Genomic DNA, 23,204 nt, shown 5'->3' on the forward strand with positions numbered 1-23,204 from the left:
CTTCGATATTTCCACCTTGCTTCCTTCAAGATAAATGTACTGAATGTTAAAAGAAATCTATGTTTTCATTACATTTCAGAGGAATTCTTAGCACTCCTCACTGTGTATTTTCTTAGATTCGATTCCATATAACTCTGTTTGCAGCTTCTACTAACCTCAAAAGACGTTCAACTTAGGAAGGAAACGGTTAAGAACACTGGCAGTAGGTCCACTGAGCATGTCAGAAACAATATTCTTCGATTCTTGCAGGCCAAGGGTTCCCTGGAATTTAAAGAAACAATAAATACAGTATTTTTTAATGTGTGGGTTCCATACACTTCCAAAATGGAAATAAGTTCAGTCCACCAAGAACAGCATTTTTGAAAAGTAAAATAGAATAGAATAAAAAGTATTGGGGTTGATCATATGTTGTAAGAATAAGTCATTATTTTGTGAAACTTTCATTTTTCTATACATATGCACACATACATAGGTATGTATGAATGTGTACATTCATACAGGGTGTGTAACCTGAGTCACATCACAAAATGTGTTTCTAATTGAAAGCCCATAAAATATCTGATACTGTGATACCACAAAGGTCTACTTATTTAAATTTTTCCACCTACATTTATGTGACTATCATATACATGCTAACATGTAAACCTAGGAATTCAGGAAAAGAAGGAAGCCATCTTTGGGCCAAAATGAAGAAACTGAAGTAATTACGCTTGGTGAGCTGTCCATAAATAGCTATCCTTTCTCTGTATTCATTTCTTTCTCCTCTAAGACAGAATATTATGACACATACCAGGAAAAGGGAGATGAAGGCATTCCAGGCCCACCAGGGCCCAAAGGAGTTCGTGGCCCACAAGGTAAGAATAAATTTCTTCCCAGAGCATTTGCTGAACATATTTCTGGTTTTCTTTCAAGGTAATAAATAGCATGTGCTTATAGAGTTGACATGGGTGAGGAAAGGGAAGGGAGATCTCTTCATTTTCATAGGGCTGTTATTTTTTGATGTCTCCTACTCTTCATATTTTTATTTCATAGGTGGTATACCGGGAAGGTAATTAAATTATCTTCATGTAGCAAAGCATAAAGTTCAAATCTGTCATGGAAACACTTGGAGGAGGGCAGGAGGAGGGAGTACAAGGCATTGGCAATCTCAATGGGATTATGAAGGGAAAAATGGAGACCCCGAACAAACTCACAGAGATTTGCAAGGGGGGATTGAAACTCTGGTTTCCTGACTCTTGGAACAATGATCTGTCCTTGATGCCATGAATTATTGTCTCATGTACTTATACTGTATCTCTTTGGAGAAATCCAAAAGTTCTGGGCCAATCCCTCTCGTCTCTGGCTACATATTGGAATCCCTGGGAACTTCTGTAATGGCCTCGTCAAGGTCCCACCCTGTCATTCTGATTTCATTGTCTAGAGGAGGGCTCTGGACACTGGTAGATTGTAAAAACTCCCTGGACTAGTCCAGCATGCAGCCAGGATTGGGAGCCACTGGTCTAGACAAATTATTGATACGAAGAAGATTTCAAAGGAAAATTTTACTTAAAAGAATAAAATTTCCCAGTGTCTTTAAATAAAAGGACAGAAGAATACAGACCTTGATATAGATTTTCTTAAAAATCTGGTTCACTTACTATAAATCACTCACACGTGTATATAAAAGAATTATAACCCCCAGGATATTACAGGTGGAAGCAATCTAAGATGGAACACCAAGACAAACTGCAGATCCTGGATGTTCCAGCACTGTTTGATTTTCTGGCGTCTGCACTTCCAGCAAAGTGCTGAACACAGAACAGGCTCTTAGTAAATCTCTGTTGAATTATGTGAAAATGATAAGGCGGCATGATTTACTTTTGAGTGTTAGACTTCTAAGATTCGTTTTCTCTTGTCTAAATAAGAGAAAATTTCTAATGTTTGTCTAGGTGAGAGTAGGAACAAATACAAAAACTCTGTATTATTAACTATCATTATATTGTCACCCAAGATTTCAAAAGTAGATGGGATAGCATTTACATCTTTCTAAGCAATTAATTAATGTTATATATTCCCAGGTCCCAGTGGTCCCCCCGGAGTTCCTGGAGGTCCTGGTATGTCCATGTTTCTTAGGGTACAAGTAGAAATGCTATTACAAAGGAAAATGCACTGTCCTCTATTAATTTTGCATTATATACATAAGACAAATGTTTCACTAACTGATCTAAAAGTGTTTCCAGGCTGGGTGCAATGACTCATGCCTATAATCCCAGTACTTTGGGAGGCTAAGGGGGGGGTGGATCACCTGAGGTCAGGAGTTCGAGACCAGCCTGGCCAACATGGCAAAACCCTGTCTCTACTAAAAAAAAAAAAAAAAAAAAAATATCAGCTGGGCATGGGTAGTGCACACCTGTAATTCCAGCTAGTCAGGAGGCTGAGGCAGGAGAATCGCTTGAACCAGGGAAGCAGAGGTTGCAGTGAGCTGAGATGGTGCCACTGCACTCCAGCCTGGGCAACAGAGTGAGACTCCATCTCAAAATAAAATAAAATAAGTGTTTCCAGCTTCTTAAATTGTCATATTTGCAATTTATAGTGGAAGAAGGAGTGGAGCTGATACAAACTGATATAGAAATGCTCTTTTTCACTTCTCAGCAGTTTTAACTAACTGTAAGCACCTTATTGTCAGGAATTTTTACAGTGACTTTGGGGTATGAGCAGGGGCCTTGAAACTCAGAGGAGGTACAGAAATAGAAAACAATGTTATGGTAATGAGGTTGGTTGAAAATGGTAGTTTTCATAACATAGCACAAGTTGCATAAGGATGCCTACGTTACACTTTTTCTGTAAAGTTCTAAACTTTCGTCTGTGACTGATTAGAGTGTTTACCTTTTGAGAGAGGAAAAAGAGTTGGATCAGGGATGGTCCACAGGGACTCATCAAGTATAACTGTAGCGTGTTCTTTTTAATGAAAACAAAACTAAGAAAAAAGAGCAAAATTTGATGAACTATTAGGCACCTGCCACTGATCATATTTTTCTCCGTATAATGTTGTATATTATACTATGTCATAATTTTGAAAATTACTCAAAATTAAGCAGACTGCAGAACTATAAGTGTACTATAATTCCACTATTAAAAAAATAGATACAGAAATGGATAAATATATGTATCTGAATATGCATAGAAAGATATATCTCAAACTGTTAATAGTAGATATCTCTTACAGTTAGAATGGGGTAAAAAGATATTTTAGAGCTCTGACATTAAAGAAGACCTCCTTCGCCCTCCCAGTCCACTAAGTTAAAAAAAAAAAAAAAAAAAAAAGGCTCCTTTGAGAAGCCAATGAGTGGAAAATTACAAAGCTCTAATTCCAGAAGAATTTTAGGATTGTTTTTTCTGTTTCTGTGAAACATGGCATTGGTATCTTGATAGGGATTGCATTGAATCTGTAGGTTGCTTTGGGTAGTATGGTCATTTTAACTATATTAGTTCTTCTGATCCATGAGCATGGGATGTCTTTCCATTTGTTTGTGTCCTCTTCAATTTCTTTCACCGGTGTTTTGTAGTTTTCCTTGCAGGGATTTTTCACCTTGTTGGTTAAATGTATTCCTAGGTATTTTATTTTGTGTGTGTGGCTACTGCAAATGGGATTGCCTTCTTGACTTCTTTTTTGGCTATTTCATTATTGGTGCATAAAAAAGATGCTACTGATTTTGATATGCTGATTTCATGTCCTGCAATTTTACTGAATTTGTTTATCGGTTCTAAGAGTTTTTTTGATGGAGTTGGGGGTGGAGAGAGATTGGCTAATGGGTACAAGCATACAGTTAGATAGAAGGAATCAATTCTAATGTTCGATAGCAGAGTAGAGTGACTATAGTTAACAACAATGTATATTTCAAATTAACTGGAAGAGAGGACATGAAATGTATTCAACACAGAAATGATAAATACTTGGGTCATAGATACTCAAAACTACCCTGACATGATCATTACACTACACATTCAATACATGTAACAAAGTCTTACATGTACCCCATAAATTAGTACAAATATATATGCCAAAGTAAAATATGATTAAAAAAATACAAAACTCTGAAACATGTCAATCAGAAGATTCTGTCTTTATGTTCACATAACAGGACATAATCAGATATTACCTCAGCTGGTTTCTCAGGCCTTTGCTGGTGGCATCTCTCTTCTTAATAGTTAAAATGTTTGTGGGACAGAGATTTGAGACTGTCCGCTCCTCACATTCTCACCATTTTAAGATTAGGGTGGGGTTTGTGCCACCAGGCACAGTTCCTTTCCCAAGAGATGACCGTCCCTCATCATACCCTTTTATGCCTAAGACACTGGCAGGAATAAAGTCCACTTCACAACTTTCTCTCTTTCTCATTTTGGACACTGGAGGCATCCTCTAGGCTCTAATAAAAAAAAAATTTACAAAGTAGCATATATGGAAATATTCCTCACTTCCTTTTAAATAAAAAGATACAGTGCATCCCAAACTCTGTTTCAGTTTCTTGTAATAAATTAGACAAATTTTCTCGTGGGAATGGAATGTTCTGCACTTTGCTGTACTGTGGTTATTTAACAAGGCCACCGATGAAAAAAGCAAGGATATTCACTTTTTTATTCAAATGTGTTATGTACCTCTCCATTGTGCAATTTTTATAAATAAAATTATATTACTCTTGCAATTAAAAAATAAATTTGTATTAATCAGGAAAAAAAATGTAAAATACAAGAAATGATTATTTTCTCCAAGGATCATCAAGGCCTGGCCTCAGAGGAGCCCCTGGATGGCCAGGCTTGAAAGGAAGTAAAGGGGAACGAGGCCGCCCAGGAAAGGATGCCATGGGGATTTCTGGGTCCCCAGGTTGTCCTGGTTCACCAGGCCCTCCAGGATCACCGGGACCTCCAGGACCACCAGGTAAAGATGTGGAAGGGGATTCCTTTTGTGTACAGCACCAAATGACAGTTGTGTGCAAACCAGGGGTGACAAACCCTCCTCACAGCTTAGCCATCAGTCTGTGTGGTTTTTATGAGTTATCTTTCTGATGGTCTTCATTTCACTAACTGTGAAAGAAATTAATGCAATGACTACTTAACAAATGCAGCAAAGTCTTAGCCAGAGTTTCCCAGAGAGCAGAGCAGGAGGCAGGGACAAAGAGTGACGCGGGGAAGGATGGGTGGCTATCAAGTTGGCCTTGACCAAATGCAACTACCTGTTCAGCCCCAGAGACTATCTTCTAAGAAGCCTGTGCCAGGGGAGAAAGAGGCAAGAACGTATCCATTTGCTCCTAGTTCCCATGGGTCAAAGATTTCCCCCCAAGAGAGGAGCAGCCTCCCACCTCCCATCCTCCCACTTCCAGGCTGTGTCTGCATGGTTCCCAGGAAGTCCATGCCTTGGCATCAGCAGGGAAGCCCCAGGACAGTAGGCCAGAGGTGTGCCGCATGGGTATAAGGCAACATGCTATGAGGTAAAGGGGTCAGAGATGACAGAGCCCAATGGACTTGAAGTGGTGCTCAGAGGTCCTGACACAGGCATCCTCTCCTTTGCATTCCTCTACAGAGCCCCCTAGCATTCTGTGTTGGCTCATAGGTACAAGAGGTCCTCACGAACATATAGATCACACTTTATATTTTAACATAGCTTTTCTGGGGCCAGGTGTGGTGGTATGCCTATAATCCCAGCTTCTTCCAAGTCTCTTTTAAGATGGAGATTTAGTGGCCGGGCGCCGGTGGCTCACGCCTGTAATCCCTGCACTTTGGGAGGCCGAGGCGGGCGGATCACGAGGTCAGGAGATCGAGACCATCCTGGCTAACACGGTGAAACCCCGTCTCTACTAAAATACAAAAAATTAGCTGGGCACGGTGGCGGGCGCCTGTAGTCCCAGCTACTCGGGAGGCTGAGGCAGGAGAATGGCACGAACCCGGGAGCGGAGCTTGCAGTGAGCCGAGATGGTGCCACTGCACTCCAGCCTGGGCGACAGAGTGAAGACTCTGCCTCAAAAAAAAAAAAAAAAAAAAAAGATGGAGATTTAGTATCCTCTTTTTTTCTATGTCAAGGCTGACATACAGAGTTCACAGGGCTAATGAAGCTAAAGCTGGGATCTGGGCCCAGGTGCTTGTGGCTCCCTCCTGGAGGTGTCATGCTCCCTCAGTGCCTGCTACACTCTGTCCAGGAGTCTTTGCTTCCTACCTTCCCTTCTCTAAGCAACACCCATCTGTCCTTCAGACTGCAGCTTCAAGTTCAAGTCCAGCAGAAAGCTTTCAATGAGTCCACATCCTGTAACTGCCAAGGTTATCCCAACTGTAGAAGTTTTCACATTGCCTTATCTTTTGTCTTTGTCAGTTTTTCTTACAAGAATCAAAGTATTTTGAGGTCAAAGACTATATCTTTTTAACTGTTTAAGCCCAGTATGTAGCATGGGGAACACTGCAGGTACTCAAATATTTTTTGAATTAAGCATTAATTGAGTATGAAAATGTATAAGTATATAAAAATGTATGAATGTAGTATTCATATAAGTCTACACTAAGTATTAAACTTTTATCAGATTGTACCATTTAAAGATGACCTTCCAGGTATTTTAAAGACCCGGAAAACTGGTCACAAAATGGTCATTCTTCTGTGTTCCAACAAAATTAAATGTTTCTAGTGGTGCCTTGTTTTTCTGAAATTTGGGACAGCTATGGTACTGTTTTTAAATATTTACTTTAATCACCATTGCCTTCAACCTGTAATTGAAATGACAAAGCCAACAATTAGATTACTGAACACAATTAACCAGTTTAAGAGAATTAGCTGTTCATTGTAACATTACAGTAGCAGATAATGTGGAAGCTGAAAAGAGCTTTCTTAGAGACCCGCCTTAAGAATGACGACTCAATTGATGTGGACAAGCAACAAAGAGGAAACAGATGATACCCTGAGTCAGAATCCATTTTTCTTTTTCTCAACATATATTAAGCATCTACAGTATATCAGGAAAATACAATGTATCAAAAAATATCCAGAATAAGATTTGATCCTTTGCCTCAAGATGCTAAAGGGATTGTCTGCGTATCAGTCCGTTCTCACACTGCTAATAAAAACATACCCGAGACTGGGTAATTTATAAAGGAAAGAGGTTTAATTGACTCACAGTTCAGCATAGCTGGGGAGGCCTCAGTAAACTTACACTCATGGCAGAAGGGGAAGCAAACATGTCCTTCTTCACATGATGGCGAGAAGGAGAAGTGCTGAGCAAAATGGGGAAAAGCCCCTTATAAAACCATCAGATCTCATAAGCACTCATTCATTATCACAAGAACAGCATGAGGGTAACCACCCCCATGATTAAATTACCTCCCACCAGATCCGTTTCAAGACACATGGGGATTATAGAAGTACTACAATTCAAGATGAGATTTGGGTGGGGATACAGCCAAACCATATCAACTTGGAATAACTGGAAACAACAAAGTAAGATAAAATAGGTTGATTCTGTGACCAAAAAAATATTATATAATGAGCTTTCGAAGATTAACTACCTTAAAAATGCCTCATCTATGTAATATGAAGGGAAGAGCTGGTCACCGTGTCTTCTCAGTTGCAGATAAACTTTTAAGACGAGGCTTCCAATACAAACATGAGAGAGATGCACTTTAAATAATACATATATTACAACACTCACTAAATTGAAAAAAAAAAACATAAATAAAAAATTGCCTTTGGTGCTGTATTTTTACAGGTGACATCGTTTTTCGCAAGGGTCCACCTGGAGGTCGCGGACTGCCAGGCTATCTAGGGTCTCCAGGAATCCCAGGCGTTGACGGGCCCAAAGGTTGGTTCAATCAATAATGTTGTATTAGGATAAGCCTTTTTCATAATCATTATTATCATTGATTTTCCCCCTGAGATAACAATGACCCCAAATAGCTACCAGTCAGTGATGATTTTGTTTATCTGTAAATCAATAATTTATTTGGCACCTATGCAATAAATTGTTGGATATCCCTAAAATGTCAGTTTTCGCCTGCATGCCAGGGAAGAATCACTGAAATAGATGTTTTATGTCAGAGTCTTGGAATTTCCCCTTTCAGAAGAACTGTAGAGCTCAGAACATTAAAGTAAGCAGATCTATAATAGATGAATTTTAAAATTAATATGTATAATGTCCTAGATAATTTTCACTACATAAAAATGTTTAAATGTAATAAATGATAGTGTGGTTGGAAAATATCTGTTTTTTTCTGAGGACTTGGTGTAGCTTTATAAGTAATGCTAGTGTACTCTCATTGCAGGAGAACCAGGCCTGCTGTGTACACAGTGCCCTTGTATCCCAGGGCCCCCCGGTCTCCCAGGGTTGCCAGGGTTACATGGTGTAAAAGGAATCCCAGGTACAAACAATTTGCATGCAAGTGTTTTTGCAAGCACAAAAGGGTCAATACACTGGAAGAAAATAAAGGCATTTGATTGGTGGATGTCATGACGTGGTTTATATGAACTTGGAGGGAGAGTTTCAAAAACATATATTTTATTAACATAAAGTCAGCCAAAATCCAAGAAAAGCTGGTATTTTTCCCTGTTCCATTTTAGTTGCTGACCCCTAGCAAAGTATTATGTTAGGCAGGAATTGTCAACACAGAGTCCTACAAGAGAACAGCAGTTAACTGAAGGCAGTGAAGCAGCTGCATGAAACACACACCCTCTTTCTCTTCCATAAAGAAACATGCTCTCTCCCTTTTTTCTCAAAAGACACAACCCTACTCAGTCTATTTTTTCATGTTCCTACTTTCAAAAGAGTCATAGGAATATGCAGTATTTCACTTTCTTCTTAAAGATGCAAATGCTATTTTAAAAAATTGCAACATCCTCAGTGCTGGGGACAAGAGAGTTGCAGAACTACAGTAAACAAATTGAGGGCACATTTGAACGGGCCAGCAGGCACTCGGCTCCAGCCCATTGTTACTGTGCAACATGTTAGGCCCCGCATTAATAAATCTTCCAAGTTTTCATCAGAAGAAAGGAATTGGAATTTTTATTTAAATCTCATGGTGTTTTTTAAAAAAAATATTAGCCACTAAGTCAAATTTTGAAAGGGGGTGGGGGAACCAAAACATTTTATAGCCAGTGTCCTGAGGCTTAAATAAAGGATGATTCACGAGTCTTCTCTTGACAATTCTGTACCAGGCCAGGACTCTGTCCCACATGGTTACTCACGGTTGTCACCACCTCTGCTTTTGACCTCCCCATCTTCAGTCACAGAACTGCCTATGGGCAAAACTTTGAAATACAAAACATCTCTGTTTATTGACTGGGTTCCTCTGCCCCTTGTGCCACTCCCCTGTCTACACAGGGCCTCTCTCTCACTTGCTACCACCCACAGTCCTGACTCTGCCACCAGCACCTTGGTCTTCATACAGTGTCATCAAATGATGTATCATTAACCAGTAAGAGTTGAAGTTACAGAGCCCTTGGCCTGTGTGTTGGGCACTGTTTTAAGTGTCTTATGTGCCTCCATTCCTTTATTTCTCACATCAACCCTAGAGGTTGGTGCTGTAATTAACCCCATTTGACAGATGAGGAAGCTGAGGCATCAGGTGGCACAGCTGATAATGTGGTAGAGACTGAACTTAAATCCAGAGGCGTGCTCTTGCCCTCCACGCCTGCATCCCCTGACTGCAGTGCTGTTGCCTGTCTCCTGGGGGGCTGCTTTTGGGGAGTTAATCCAAAGGTCTACCTGGCAACCTGGATAGGGAATATTATACGTTATCTCCATCCAGTAGCCATTTGCATTGGCATAGGGTCTTCTGGGAGACTGGGTCTCAATCCAAAGAAGAAAGACTAATGGCGGCAGCCGTGGACACTGTGGCCAGCCACTGGACAACATGCACTTGGGCAGGGATCCTGTGTCCCCTCAGATCCCACTCACTTCTCCTTTATGAAGGCCTCTGCTACTTTCAATGGCTGCTCCTGCCCTGGCTCACAGGCTTGTGAGGGAAGGAGGAGTGGGGAGGTAGCGGCTGTTCCTCATGTTACTTCTGTTCAGTATCCAAATATCCAAGGGAAGTGTTCTATTAAAACAAAAACCAAAAGGAAGAAAATGAAGGAGGGAAATAAGGAGGAAAAACAATAAAAGATAAAAAATCATTATTTTCCTAGACTCTCCTTGAGTCTCCTCTTTGGCTCCAGGTGAGCAGGTGAGCAGCTCACTGATGCTGTCCACTTGTTGCATTGTTGTATTTTTCATAGTTTCTCTACATTTGGCCTATCCAGGTGCAGCTCAAAGAAGATATGTAAGCAGTAAAATGGTTTGGATCCCTATAAAAATATACACCCCAGCTCAATATCTTGCAAAAAATAGAATCTGAATAAATATGTGCTGATTAACTGACCAAAGACCCACCGAGAAGATCATTTAAAGGGACCATCTTTACAGAGATATTTAAATATCTATGGGAAATACAAAATTGTACAATAAAATGCAATTTGTCAAGAGACATTCAAAACCTTAGAAAAGTTTGTGACCATTTGCCTCTGCCATTATACTTTTAAAAATTTATTATAAAGGAAATAATTGGATAAATCTGGAAAGCTAAATACCCAGAGACATTTTTCAAAGCATTGTTTACAACCAAGTTGAAAAATGTCTACCTAACGTCTAAATGTCTAAAAACAGAATTTAGCTAAATAAATGATGGCTCACCAACACAATAGGCAGCATGCAGCCATTTAAAATGAAGCTATAAATTCATACTTATTGACATATGTATACTATAATTCCAAAATAGTGTGTATATGAGTCCTATGCACTTATGGATATAAAAATTTATCATTAATATTAAACTTTAACAAATATTATCTTCTGGTAGTAGATTTATAGGTGGTTTTTAGTCTCTTCTTTCTGCATAATTTTCTCATAATGAGCATATATTACTTTTAAAAGTAATATATACTCAGAAAAAATAAAGATATAATATTAAAGTTATGAAGATAAAATTTTAAGAAGCTAAGATCTGAGTTACTTTTTCCATGATCTGTTGTTCTGTTATTTACTCCCATTCTCTTATTGCATTTATGTTTTATGATAGAAGCTGTCTTTCTTTCCCTATAACAAAACACTCTATTTTCTTCATACATTGTATTACCCTGTCTACTCAGAGTTGGCATTCAATGAGGAGTTTGTTAATAATTCGTTGATTTGCAGGAAGACAAGGTGCAGCTGGCTTGAAAGGAAGCCCAGGGTCCCCAGGAAATACAGGTCTTCCAGGAATTCCAGTAAGATTTCATGTTTTTAAATCTTTAGCTTCGATTTGAAAAAGTGCACACTCTAGAAATACAGTTGCAACACACTTATCAGTTTGGTGCCTTGCAAACAGTAGGCACTTAATGGATACCTGTTGATTAAATGAATAAATCTGTGACTGGTTAAGTGAATGAGTCAATGAATTTATAAACAGTTTGAAATGGTATCAGCAACAGAAAACAGATTAGTGGTTGCCTAGGGCCGGGGGTGGGAACAGAGGTTCATTGCAAATGGGTTTGAGGGAATTTGGGAGCATGATGGAGATGTTTAAACACGATTGTGGTGATTGTGGCATGATTCTATGAATTTACTAAAAATCACTGAATTGTACTCTTACAAAGGAGAAATTTTATGGTATGTAAATTATACCTCAGTAAGTCTGTTAAAAATTACAATCTTGATTGTCACAGTGAATCAAAAAGTTATAGATAAATATACTTAGATCGAATTATTCAGAGAGGCTTGTTAAAATTTACCAATATTCGAACATAACCTGAATTATGGTGATTGTTCTATGATATTGAATTAGATTATTGTGTGTATTGTTTTGAATTACACTATCTAACTGAATTATTTTTCAGTTTTGGGAGTTAACAACAAAGCAAAACAAACAAAATGCTTGAAATAATACTTGTGGACCAAAGAAAGTGTGTTGAAAAAATTCATGTTAAAATTGAAAAGTTCTCGTCCACACTGCTTTTAAGATTGACACAAGAAGAATTCTAACAAAATACAATGCAGATTCATTTCTGTACTACCCTAGGGTTTCCCAGGTGCCGAGGGTGACCGAGGACTTAAAGGAGAAAAAGGGGAAACACTTCAGCCTGAGGGGCAAGTGGGTGCCCCAGGGGACCCGGGGCTCAGAGGTCAACCTGGGAGAAACGGCTTGGATGGAATTCCTGGAACTCCGGGAGTGAAAGGATTACCAGGACCTAAAGGCGATCTGGTTGGTATTTAGCAACTTTACCCTCCCTATGAATGAAGTACTCTGAAGTTTAGAGATAAAGTGATTTCTTTTCCAAAAATGGTTGGCCGCTCAGCACAGTTCATCGCTCTTACTGCAGAATGAAGCATCTTCAAATTAGCAGGAATAACCCAAGCAAATAGTTATAGTATTTTGAGAAAATAAATAGGTAGCATTCAGTGATTTCAACCAAACAAAATTCTATATTGATAATAACCCCATCTCATACCCAAATTACAGTTCCATATTTGTATCAAATGAGTCCATGGAAAGGTTCAGAAAATGATATATAGTGGAAAGTTTAATAAATATTTTGGGGGCTATGTCCATACTTTTAAGTAAAAATAAATGCATTAGAAGACAGCATATTTAGAGGTATCATAGTCAAATAAAGATACTGTTCTGTCATTTAAGATATTTAAGTTTATGTAAATTTAATCCCTTTTCATGAAAGAATTTCTCACATGTTTAATTGAGGTAATACCTATCAAGATCTTTTTTTTTTTCCTTTTTTTTTTTTTTTTTGCAGGGCGGGCAGTGGGGGATGGAGTTTTGCTCGTGTTGCCCAGGCTGGAGTGCAATGGCGCACTCTCAGCTCACTGCAACCTCCATCTCCCGGGTTCAAGCGATTCTCCCACCTTAGCCTCCTAAGTAGCTGGGATCACAGGCATGTGCCACCACACCCAGCTAATTTTATATTTTTAGTAGAGATGGGGTTTTACCATGTTGGCCAGGGTGGTCTCGAACTCCTGACCTCAGGTGATCTGCCCGCCTCGGCCTCCCAAAGTGCTGGGATTACAGGTGTAAGCCAACGCACCTGGCCCTAAGATTTGTTTTAAAATGTCATAGAGTGAGAGGGTGAGCACCTGTCATCATAACATATTTACAAGAGGTTTGCAAGGGATGCTGCCCAAACTATTCTATGAAATACCAGTTTTTCCCGGAGCTAACCTGTGTTATCCAATAAAACAGATTTTACCTCAAACAGGTTGGGAGAAACTTGGTAAACAAATTTAAAGATTCATTTACAGACCCTTTAATGTCAGAATATGAACTGTGAGTCTTCCACATGAAGATAAGCTATCTGGTCTTTCCTAAATGCTTCTGACTACAAAATCCTTTTTGGCTGGCAGCATCTACAGGGCCAGCAGTTTTCAGACCCTGCCTTGGCCAAGTCCCAGGCTGTTCACTTTGTGGTAGTTACGCTTACAAAGCGACAGTGCCAGAATTCTGTTAGTCTAGTATTAAGAGAATTTGTATGATGTCCCTACTTGCATCTCACTAATTTTTCTTTATAAGTTCTGGTAAAGATATTCCATAAAGTAAATGAGAGAAAAATCAAGGTGGTGATTTGTGGAGGCTTACACCCTGTCATTAAAAAAGGAGACAGACCACTTAGCCATCTGATGATAGTGAACAATGAAAAATTGAGTCAAATTTATTTCGGAGGGCCATGTTGGGAAGGAAGAGGGCTTAATTTATTTTGTCAAATTCAACTTCCTTTACATCTACAAATCATTTTCAAGGTTACAGCATATGAAGATTTAAAAACTAGACAGTTTATGAGAGAAAATGGAAGTGGGAAACCCCCCTTTGTCGTGAAAATACCTGGTGAAAATACAAATAAAGGTCTGCTGTCCTCATTTTATTTCCGAAATATAACATTATCATAAAAATCACAGCTAAAGTCATTTGAACTACTGTCAATTTGAACTTAGTTCTAGTGGCTATTATCATATGAGAGATCTGTCATTGTAAGATATCTCAAGTGGGACTCAAGACAGTTCCAAGTTCAAAAAATGTTGCTAAACTCCAAAGGACACAAAATGGCAGAAACCTGCAGTGCTCTTATTTTGGTAATAATTCTCATCAAATGCCAAATGCTTTTAATTCAAGATCTCAATGACAGCCTAACTGGTATTCATATCTGGAGGACGATTAACCTGTCGTAAGAAGATACTGGAATGAAGCATGGTTCAAACACATTCCTGTTGTCACAGGCTCTGAGTGGTGAGAAGGGGGACCAAGGTCCTCCAGGGGATCCTGGCTCCCCTGGGTCCCCAGGACCTGCAGGACCAGCTGGACCACCTGGCTACGGACCCCAAGGAGAACCTGGTCCCCAAGGCATGCAAGGAGTTCCTGGAGCCCCTGGACCACGCGGAGAAGCCGGTTGGTTAGTTTTCTTTCCAGTCCTGTTTTCCGATGGAGTGGGTTGATGGTTTCTAGAGCTAACGAAGCTCCTCGAAGACTAAGGAAAATATAGAAACTTGCTTCTAATGAATAGAATATGTCATCTCACAGATGCCAGGAAAGAATATGTAGGGTATGTTAGAGAAAACTCATCTTTTCTCCATTACTGGGCAATTCAACTGACATTTCCTAGGATATTCCATATCTATTACTTATATAAATATATGAAATGAATAGATGCTAAGCGTCATTGCAAATTTGTTTTGTGTGTGTGTGTTTTTAGAGACACGGTCTCACTCTGTTGCCAGACTGGAGTGCAGCGGCATAATTATAGTTTACTGCATCCTCAAACTTCTGGGCTTAATAGATCCTCCCGCCTGGTCTCCTGAGTAGCTGGGGCTACAGGCGTGTGTCACCACGACCAGCTAACTTACATTTTATTTTTATGTTTTGTAGAGACAGGATCTTGCTGTTTGTCCAGGCTGATCTCCATCTCCCAACCCCAAACAATCCTTGCTTCAGCCTCCCAAAGTGCTAGGATTACAGGTGTGAGCCACTGTGCCCAGCCACAAATTTGTTGATTTTGATCCATAACTCAATGGGCAGGTTACAAATAAAACTTTAAAATATCTAAGACAAATGAAGGAAATGGTCTGATAACAGTTTAAAAGTCCAGGTAACTTTTGGGATATACATATACTGGCCGTAGTTCTGGATTCAGGAGTGTGGCTGAAGGTCAGAATAGCATGCTACTGACAGTTTTAAGCAAATAATGCCACCATGGTCATGTTTTACTTCTAAAATCACTTTAGGCTGGGCACAGTGACTCACACCTATAATCCCAGCCTTTTGGAAGGCCAAGTCGGGCAGATCACTTGAGGTCAGGAGTTCAAGACCAGCCTGGTCAACATAGCGAACCCCCATCTCTACTAAAAATACAAAAATTAGCTGAGCATGGTGGCACATACCCACAGTTCCACCTACTTGGAAGGCTGAGGTAGGAGAATCACTTGAACCTGGAAGGTGGAGGTTGCAGTGAGCCGAGATCATGCTACTGTACTCCAGCCTGGGCAATAGACTGAGACAATGTCTCAAAAATAAATAGATAGATATATAGGTAGGTAGGTAGGTAGATAGATAGATAGATAGATAGATAGATAAAATAAAATCACTTTAAAGGGATAGACCCAGTAAACCCGTGGTCTCTAAATCATTTTATAGTATCTTCCCTCATCGGTAAAACTTTTAGAGTGCACAACCTTACATTATGTGTTATAAATGTATGCATCATTTCTGTCCACACATGCATGTAAATCTTAAATCTTATGACTTTCTCTATATATTAAATAAATAAATAAATAAATATTTATGTTTATCCGCACCTTACTTTGGAGGCTGTTATTCTTTTTTTTTTTTTTTTTTTTTTTTTTTTTCCCCTGAGATGGAGTCTTGCTCTGTCGCCCAGGCTGGAGTGCAATGTTGCAATCTTGGCTCACTGCAACCTCCGCCTCCTGGGTTCAAGAGATTCTCCTGTCTTATCCTCCTGAGTAGCTGGGATTACAGGCACCTGCCACCATGCCAGGCTAATTTTTGTATTTGTAGTGGAGATGGGGTTTCACCACGTTGGCCAGGCTGGTCTTGAACTCCCGACCTCAGGTGATCTACCTGCCTCAGCCTCCTAAAGTGCTAGGATTACAGGCATGAGCCACCATGCCTGGCTGAAGGAGGCTGCTGTCCTAATCCAGGTACTAGCAAACGGTGGTGGACCACTGTCCAAGTCCAGCCCACTGCCTGATTTTGTATCAGGCTAAGATTTTGTATCAAGCTAAGAATGGTTTTCACATTTTCAAATGATCAAAAAAATATTTAATGACATTTTGTGATGCATGAAAATTATATGAAATTCAAATTAGAGTATCCATAAATAAAGTTTCTTGGAACACAGCTGCACTCCTGTGTGTACTGCCTCTGGCTGCTTTTATGCTACAATGGCAGAATTGAGTAGTTGAGTAGATTTGAATCATGAAGCCTAAATTTCTTACTATCTGGTCCTTTACAGCAAAAGTTTATTTAGCCCTGTTCTAATCCATCACCAAATGCTCTATTGTTGTTGCTATTTTTGTTGTTGTTTTTTGAGATGGAGTCTTGCTCTGCCACCCAGGCTGGAGTACAGTGGTGTGATCTCGGCTCACTGCAACCTACATCTCCTAGATTCAAGGGATTCTCATGCCTCAGCCTCCCGAGTAGTTGGGATTACAGGCACACACCACCACGCCTGGTTAATTTTTGTATTTTTAGTAGAGACAGGGTTTACTACGTTGGCCAGGCTGGTCTTGAACTCCTGACCTCAAGTGATCCACCCACCTAGGCCTCCCAAGTGCTGGGATTACAGGTGTGAACCACCACGCCCGGCCTCTTCTGTTATTTCTAAATGTGAATCTTTACTAAAGGACTCCATTGTCATAAAACATATTATTATCAAAATTGTCTCATCACATACTGTAAACCTATTTTTTTCTATAAATAAATGACTATACAGACAACACTTATCACTAAACATGTTTTTAACATTTGCCACTGTGGTCAGAATGTTATATCGTGTCCTTATCTGCTGGGTAGGCATTCTTTCCCTTACGACAGAGAACTTACCAGAGAGGTTAAGAAAAGTGTCCAAGTTCACAAACCCACATCGGCCTCGCCCATATCAAAACTTACTGTTTCGTTCAACAGGCTTCCTGTGGAAACTAGTCACCCAATAAATGAGTATCCTATCAGTATTCACCAACGTTTAAACTTAATTCCATATTATCAATTTTTTGGAATAGGCTGTTTTCAATAGACCAGCACGTTAGGCTATTAATTTCCCTTTTAGAAAAAAAATAGAAGTGCAGCTCGCTGCCAGCGCTCATTTAATTTTACATAAACGTGTTCTTTGAGGCTGAAGCAAATCTGATTTTCAATGTGAAATAAAATACAATAACTGTTCTTGGAGTTATTTCTAAACAGAACTTGTCTCTAATCCTAATAGAAGGGGGTAAAGTTAGGACTGTCATCTGTGAGTTATCTCAGAGTAAACAGGAAACGGGTTAAAACAATTAGACAATTGTTTAAACTTATAAATATTTGTTGATTCAATAAGAAAGTTTCTATGGGCTGGTCGTCCTTAAGCTAGTTTTGAAGCCTGTGAAAACAGAGGTTATTTTTTATTTTCTTTGGGATATGTTTATAAACCCTTTATAATCGTATTTTCCCCTATCATCTAAGACAAGCTTCAGTATATACCCCAGTCTTATGACCACAACTTTCCTTAAGGTCCTAGGGGAGAACTCAGTGTTTCAACACCAGTTCCAGGCCCACCAGGACCTCCAGGGCCCCCTGGCCATCCTGGCCCCCAAGGTCCACCTGGTAAGTACCCTCTGCCAAATCTGGTGCATGGCATCAGACAACACCCTGACTCTCTTGGAAAAATACTGTCCCCATTATAAGAAAAAAATGTATTCATTGGCTCCAAAAGAGAGCACAGGGCAGTGTCTTATCTGATAAGCAAGCAGGCTGGGGACTTGCTGTAGTTCTCTGAGGTTATCCAAATTATTCTAACTAACTGGTGCTTCTAATATAAAGGTTCCAGAGGAGAACCGATGTAACTACTTAAGAGGGATTTTAGAGCAGAAAAACTTTTATGGAGTTTTGGTGGGGGAGCAAGTGATGTTTGCCCACTGGTAATTCGTTAGGATATTTTCCATGGCATCTTCATTTGAAAACTGAATTTCTTTGCCAACGTGATGTAAAACTGAGTTTTGCATGCATGGAGGGAGATTTACATAGTTCAAGACATCTAGAATATTTCCTGTTAGGAATTAGATTATATTGACAAAATTCTTTGCAGTTCCTAAAGATTAGTCCATTGGATAGGGACAGGGAAGGGGAGTATATGATTGGGGTTGTGTTAAAACATTTTTCTTGGCTGGGCGTGGTGGCTCCCGCCTATAATCCTAGCACTTTGGGAGGCCGAGGCAGGCAGATCATGAGGTCAGGAGATCGAGACCATCCTGGCTAACATGGTGAAACCCCATCTCTACTAAAAACACACAAAAAATTAGCTGGGCATGCATGGTGGTGGGCACCTGTAGTCCCAGCTACTCAGGAGGCTGAGGCAGAAGAATGGCGTGAACCCAGGAGGCGGAACTTGCAGTGAGCCAAGATCACGCCACTGCACTCCAGCCTGGGTGACAGAGCCAGACTCCATCTCAAAAAAACAAAAAACAAAAAAAAAAAAATTAATGTGCAAAAGGGATAGGATGACACAGAGAACTTAGACATTTTCTTTTATAACAAGATGAAGGAAAGTTGCTGATGTGGAGATGCATATGTGTATTTGTTTTTAAGGTATGCCTGGATCTATGGGGAGATGTGGAGATCCTGGTCTTCCAGGACCTGATGGTGAACCAGGAATTCCAGGAATTGGATTTCCTGGGCCTCCTGGACCTAAGGGTAAATTTAAAATTTTTTCAAACATAAAGTTCATTGTGGATATTTAGAAGATGTATATATGTATAAATAAAATGAGTAAAATACAATATAAAGATATAAAGAGGATATAAGATATAAAAATGAGTAAAATAGTAAATATCCATAATACTCTTTAAAATGTTTTCTGGCCAGATATAATGGCTCACGCCTGTAACCCCACACTTTGGGAGACTGAGGTGGGCAGATCACTTGAGGTCAGGAGTTTGAGACTAGCCTGACCAACACGGTGAAACCCCAACTCTATTACAAATACAAACATTAGCCTGGTGTGGTGCCATGTGCCTGTAATCTCAGCTACTCAGGAGGCTGAGGTGCAAGACTCCGTCTCAAAAAAAAAAAAAAATGTTTTCCAAGAGCCATAAATGGAAAAAACTCTTATAATAATGTTAGGTGAAAAGGCAGAATTTACATTGATTTATGCAATTTCATTTCAGTTGTATTTTTTAAAACACATAGAAAACAACTAGAAGGAAATTCACCAAAATGGTAATAGTGAACCTTGATTGTTGGATTTCAAAAACATTTTTGATACTTCTCAATAAATGCCTGCATCTTTTACATGTATACATTTCTTTTCTTTTTTTTTTTTTAATAAGAAAGGAACTATTAAATCACAAATAGCTGATTTCCCCATACACTCCAAGATAAATTACGGAATTTATTTTCCTGTAGGAAAAAAAAATGCTGTTTCCCCCCAAAGAGGAAACACTCCAAAAAAATCTAGATGCTGAGAACTCACACAATGACATAAACCTGCCCACTGACAAGTACATGAAAGTCCTGTCCAGGATGACATATGAATAACCTGAGTCCCTGGATTCTCACACAGAACTGCAAGTTTTATGACAATTTCATGTTTGTTACAATATTATTTAAAATGTTTGTCAAAAATAGCATCCATGTTTTGGTGTTTCAGCTCTTGGATTAGTATGTCATCAGTATTTATTATACATTAATTTTCCCCAAATATGAGAATATTGATTTCAATTTATGAGTATTTGAAATGGAAAACATAATCACATTTCTCATGGAGTCTCAAGAATGGCTTTGAGTCTAATTTCTTGGTTTTCTTCCAAATGATCTGTGAAGTAAGGGAGCCTGGCTCACATTTGTACTTCATTCTTCTTGGACCCTGCATTTATAAATTACATCCCTACTTTGTAACTCTAGGTATTGACTCTCTGGAAGAAGACTGTTGACTATGGGAACCAGAACTAACCCAAGAGCTCCTTGAAAGTGGAGATTTACAGTTTCACAATTGAATCTAATGAATCCCATGAACTAACTGCAAATTAAATATTGGTCAAATGAGGGTATGAAGGAACACTCTGAATGCAGTCTTGCTTCACCGTGGCTTCCTCTTCTGAACCAGAGAACACAGAAAATGTGTTGACCCCTTTCTCAATTCACCTACTATAAAGGCATAAGAAGTTAATCTCTTACGTGCAATGGATGCTATAGGGCATTAGGACTTAATTCTGTTAAGCAACTCTGTTGGGAAAGGCTACCTGGGGTGCTGAAAAAGCGCTATATCTTTTTTTTTTTTTTTTCGAGATGGAGTTTCGCTTTTGTTGCCCAGGCTGGAGTGTGACTGGCACGATCTTGGCTCACTGCAACCTCAGCCTCCTGGGTTCAAGCAATTCTCCTGCCTCACCCTCCTGAGTAGCTGGGATTATAGGCATGTGTCACCATGCCTGGCGAATTTTTTTTTTTTTTTTTTTTTTTTTTTTTTGTATTTTTAGTAGAGACGGGGTTTCTCCATGTTGGTCAGGCTGGTCTCAAACTCCCGACCTCAGGTGATCCACCCACCTTGGCCTCCCAAAGTTCTGGGATTACAGGTGTGAGCCATCGCACCCGGCCAAAAGCTCTGTATCTTAATCTAGGTCATGCTTACATGAATACATCTGTATATAAAAATCCACTTACCTGTACACTGTATGTAAAAAATACTTCAAAAACAAAGTCAAATGGTCAACCAGCATCAGTGGTTTGAAGAATTGCTGAATCAAGATCATAGCCATACTAAACAACCAAATAGAGAAAGTTATTTTTTAAAATGGGAACCAATGTAATTTGATTTGGAACTTTTAAAAAAATTGCTAATTTATCAGTTGGTTTTATTATCATTTAAACTTTCATAAAAGCATCTCTGGCTGGTTGAGAGATAAGAGAGTTACTGCTCAGAATCTTTCAATAAGACTAATCCTACAATAATGTTTATTGTTTTTTCTCTGTAGGAGACCAAGGTTTTCCAGGTACAAAAGGATCACTGGGTTGTCCTGGAAATTTGGGAGAGCCTGGGTTACCTGGAAAGCCAGGCGTCCCAGGAGCCAAGGTATGCAAAAATTCAAACTCAAACTGTCACAGAAGAGAGGGTGGGTGACCATTAATTGGCCAGTTTGTATGCACCTACCTGGCAGAACACTCTAGATGTAGAAATTATCAATATATTTGTAGATGATGAAGATGTTAATTTTTTTAAACGTTTCTCTGGATCGTCTTCCATTTTAGAAAGGAAAACATAAGGTGTCAGAATGCAGATTTCATCTTGATAGCATCTTTAATTGTTTCATAAACACTTGGATTATTTAAAATGGGACAACACTATAAAGAAATGTGGTTAGCTACGAGAAAAACGATCAAAAGTAAAAACATCTAGATTTTTCTCTTTACGGACAATCCCACAGTCTTCTGAAAAAGTGGAGGCTACATATCCTGAAGTGTTATTAAATATAATCTTATAGAAAAGTCAGCAACTAGAGCTCAAAAAGGAAAGTTGATGGCATGGTGGTTGCTGTGCAACAGGGACTTAGAGACTCCATAACAGAGACTAGTCAGTATCAGCAAGGATTTGGAAGCACTACATAGTAATAACATAATTTCTGTGCTATAGGGAGAACCAGCAGTAGCCATGCCTGGAGGACCAGGAACACCAGGTTTTCCAGGAGAAAGAGGCAATTCTGGGGAACATGGAGAAATTGGACTCCCTGGACTTCCGGGTCTCCCTGGAACTCCAGGAAATGAAGGTCTTGATGGACCACGAGGTACAATAGCAAGTGTCATTACTTTTCTCCACTGTTAGCTCTGCTAAAAGGCAGCAAACTGAATGTGTAGGTGTTCTAGAAATGAAGAATTCTCAAATAAAATTTCTAGTTCGAGAAATAGAATCTGTGGAGCCTAATTATTTTCCCATCCAATGTTCCTGCCCTACCTTTCTTCCTTCTTTCCTTCTTCCTTCCTTCTTTTTAAATGAGTGCCCTCTACGAAAGGTATATTAATGGTAGTAAATATAGGTCTGATTTAGGTGGAAAAAAAGTTAACAGAAGAATGATTGCTATAGCAATACCAAGACCTTAAGTTCTAGCACCTGGGTATATACGTGTGCTTTCTTTTGCAGGAGATCCAGGGCAGCCTGGACCACCTGGAGAACAAGGACCCCCAGGAAGGTGCATAGAGGGTCCTAGGGGAGCCCAAGGACTTCCAGGCTTAAATGGATTGAAAGGGCAACAAGGTAGGAGAAGGGCCTCAAAACTGGCCACCAGATGGGCAGGAGACATGAGACTCTTGCTCTGTGCTTTGCTGCTTAACATGGGAACTGTCCAGCAACAAGTCCTGACCACTGTTCAGTGAGAAATACTTCAGAAGTGTAAACCTTGCTGTCATGGGTTTGTTGCACACAGTAGTGTGTACCACCTATAAAGGAAGAAACCTGAAGTTAATACAGTGAGTTGCTTTGTGTCTTTTATGCAAGAAAAATATGAATGCTGAAGACAGCGAGAGATTGGTGTGTGTTTACATATATTTAGATATATATAAATTCTCAGAAAACATTTTACCTTTAATACTTTTCATAAGGATATTAAAGTGGTAAATTTATCCTTATTATTAAAATATGGTAAATGTATGCAATGATACCAGTTTAAAAACTTATAAACTAAAATATGTAGTTGATTGTTTTACACACAATATAAAAGAAAAAACATGAAAATAAATCTAAATGATGCAGGCTAGATGTTCCAGATGATGGAAAACTTACTTTATGTTTTTGGATCCTCTCAATCAGATCTGATGAACTATTCCTGGAAAAATTTACTTAGGAATCAGTTAATGTCTGTGATCTATCACATTGCTTATATGTTCACAAATACATTTTTGACCAAGACCTTAACTGTTATAGTGGCATTATTATTGTTTCCAGAGGTATCCAGTGACTTACCTCTATGTGAACGGCTCTGTATGTC

At 39.3% G+C, this 23,204-nt stretch overlaps 1 protein-coding gene across 4 annotated transcripts in view; it reads left to right on the top strand.

The window, feature by feature from the left end:
* COL4A3 (collagen type IV alpha 3 chain) overlaps positions 1-23,204 on the top strand; it is a 151,917-nt gene that overhangs the window by 95,095 nt on the left and 33,618 nt on the right. For all 4 annotated transcript variants that reach the window (XM_007966493.3, XM_038001449.2, XM_007966491.3 and 1 more), the window contains 13 exons: positions 770-854; positions 2,058-2,093; positions 4,751-4,915; positions 7,722-7,814; positions 8,275-8,370; positions 11,181-11,251; positions 12,043-12,225; positions 14,244-14,412; positions 17,746-17,838; positions 18,820-18,924; positions 21,201-21,298; positions 21,857-22,007; positions 22,361-22,474. In XM_007966493.3, coding sequence (XP_007964684.3) covers positions 770-854; positions 2,058-2,093; positions 4,751-4,915; positions 7,722-7,814; positions 8,275-8,370; positions 11,181-11,251; positions 12,043-12,225; positions 14,244-14,412; positions 17,746-17,838; positions 18,820-18,924; positions 21,201-21,298; positions 21,857-22,007; positions 22,361-22,474 — 1,459 coding nt within the window. The remainder of the gene's footprint in view (positions 1-769; positions 855-2,057; positions 2,094-4,750; positions 4,916-7,721; positions 7,815-8,274; positions 8,371-11,180; positions 11,252-12,042; positions 12,226-14,243; positions 14,413-17,745; positions 17,839-18,819; positions 18,925-21,200; positions 21,299-21,856; positions 22,008-22,360; positions 22,475-23,204) is intronic.

Source organism: Chlorocebus sabaeus, chromosome 10, assembly GCF_047675955.1.
Source record: "Chlorocebus sabaeus isolate Y175 chromosome 10, mChlSab1.0.hap1, whole genome shotgun sequence".
Lineage (NCBI taxonomy): Eukaryota > Metazoa > Chordata > Mammalia > Primates > Cercopithecidae > Chlorocebus > Chlorocebus sabaeus.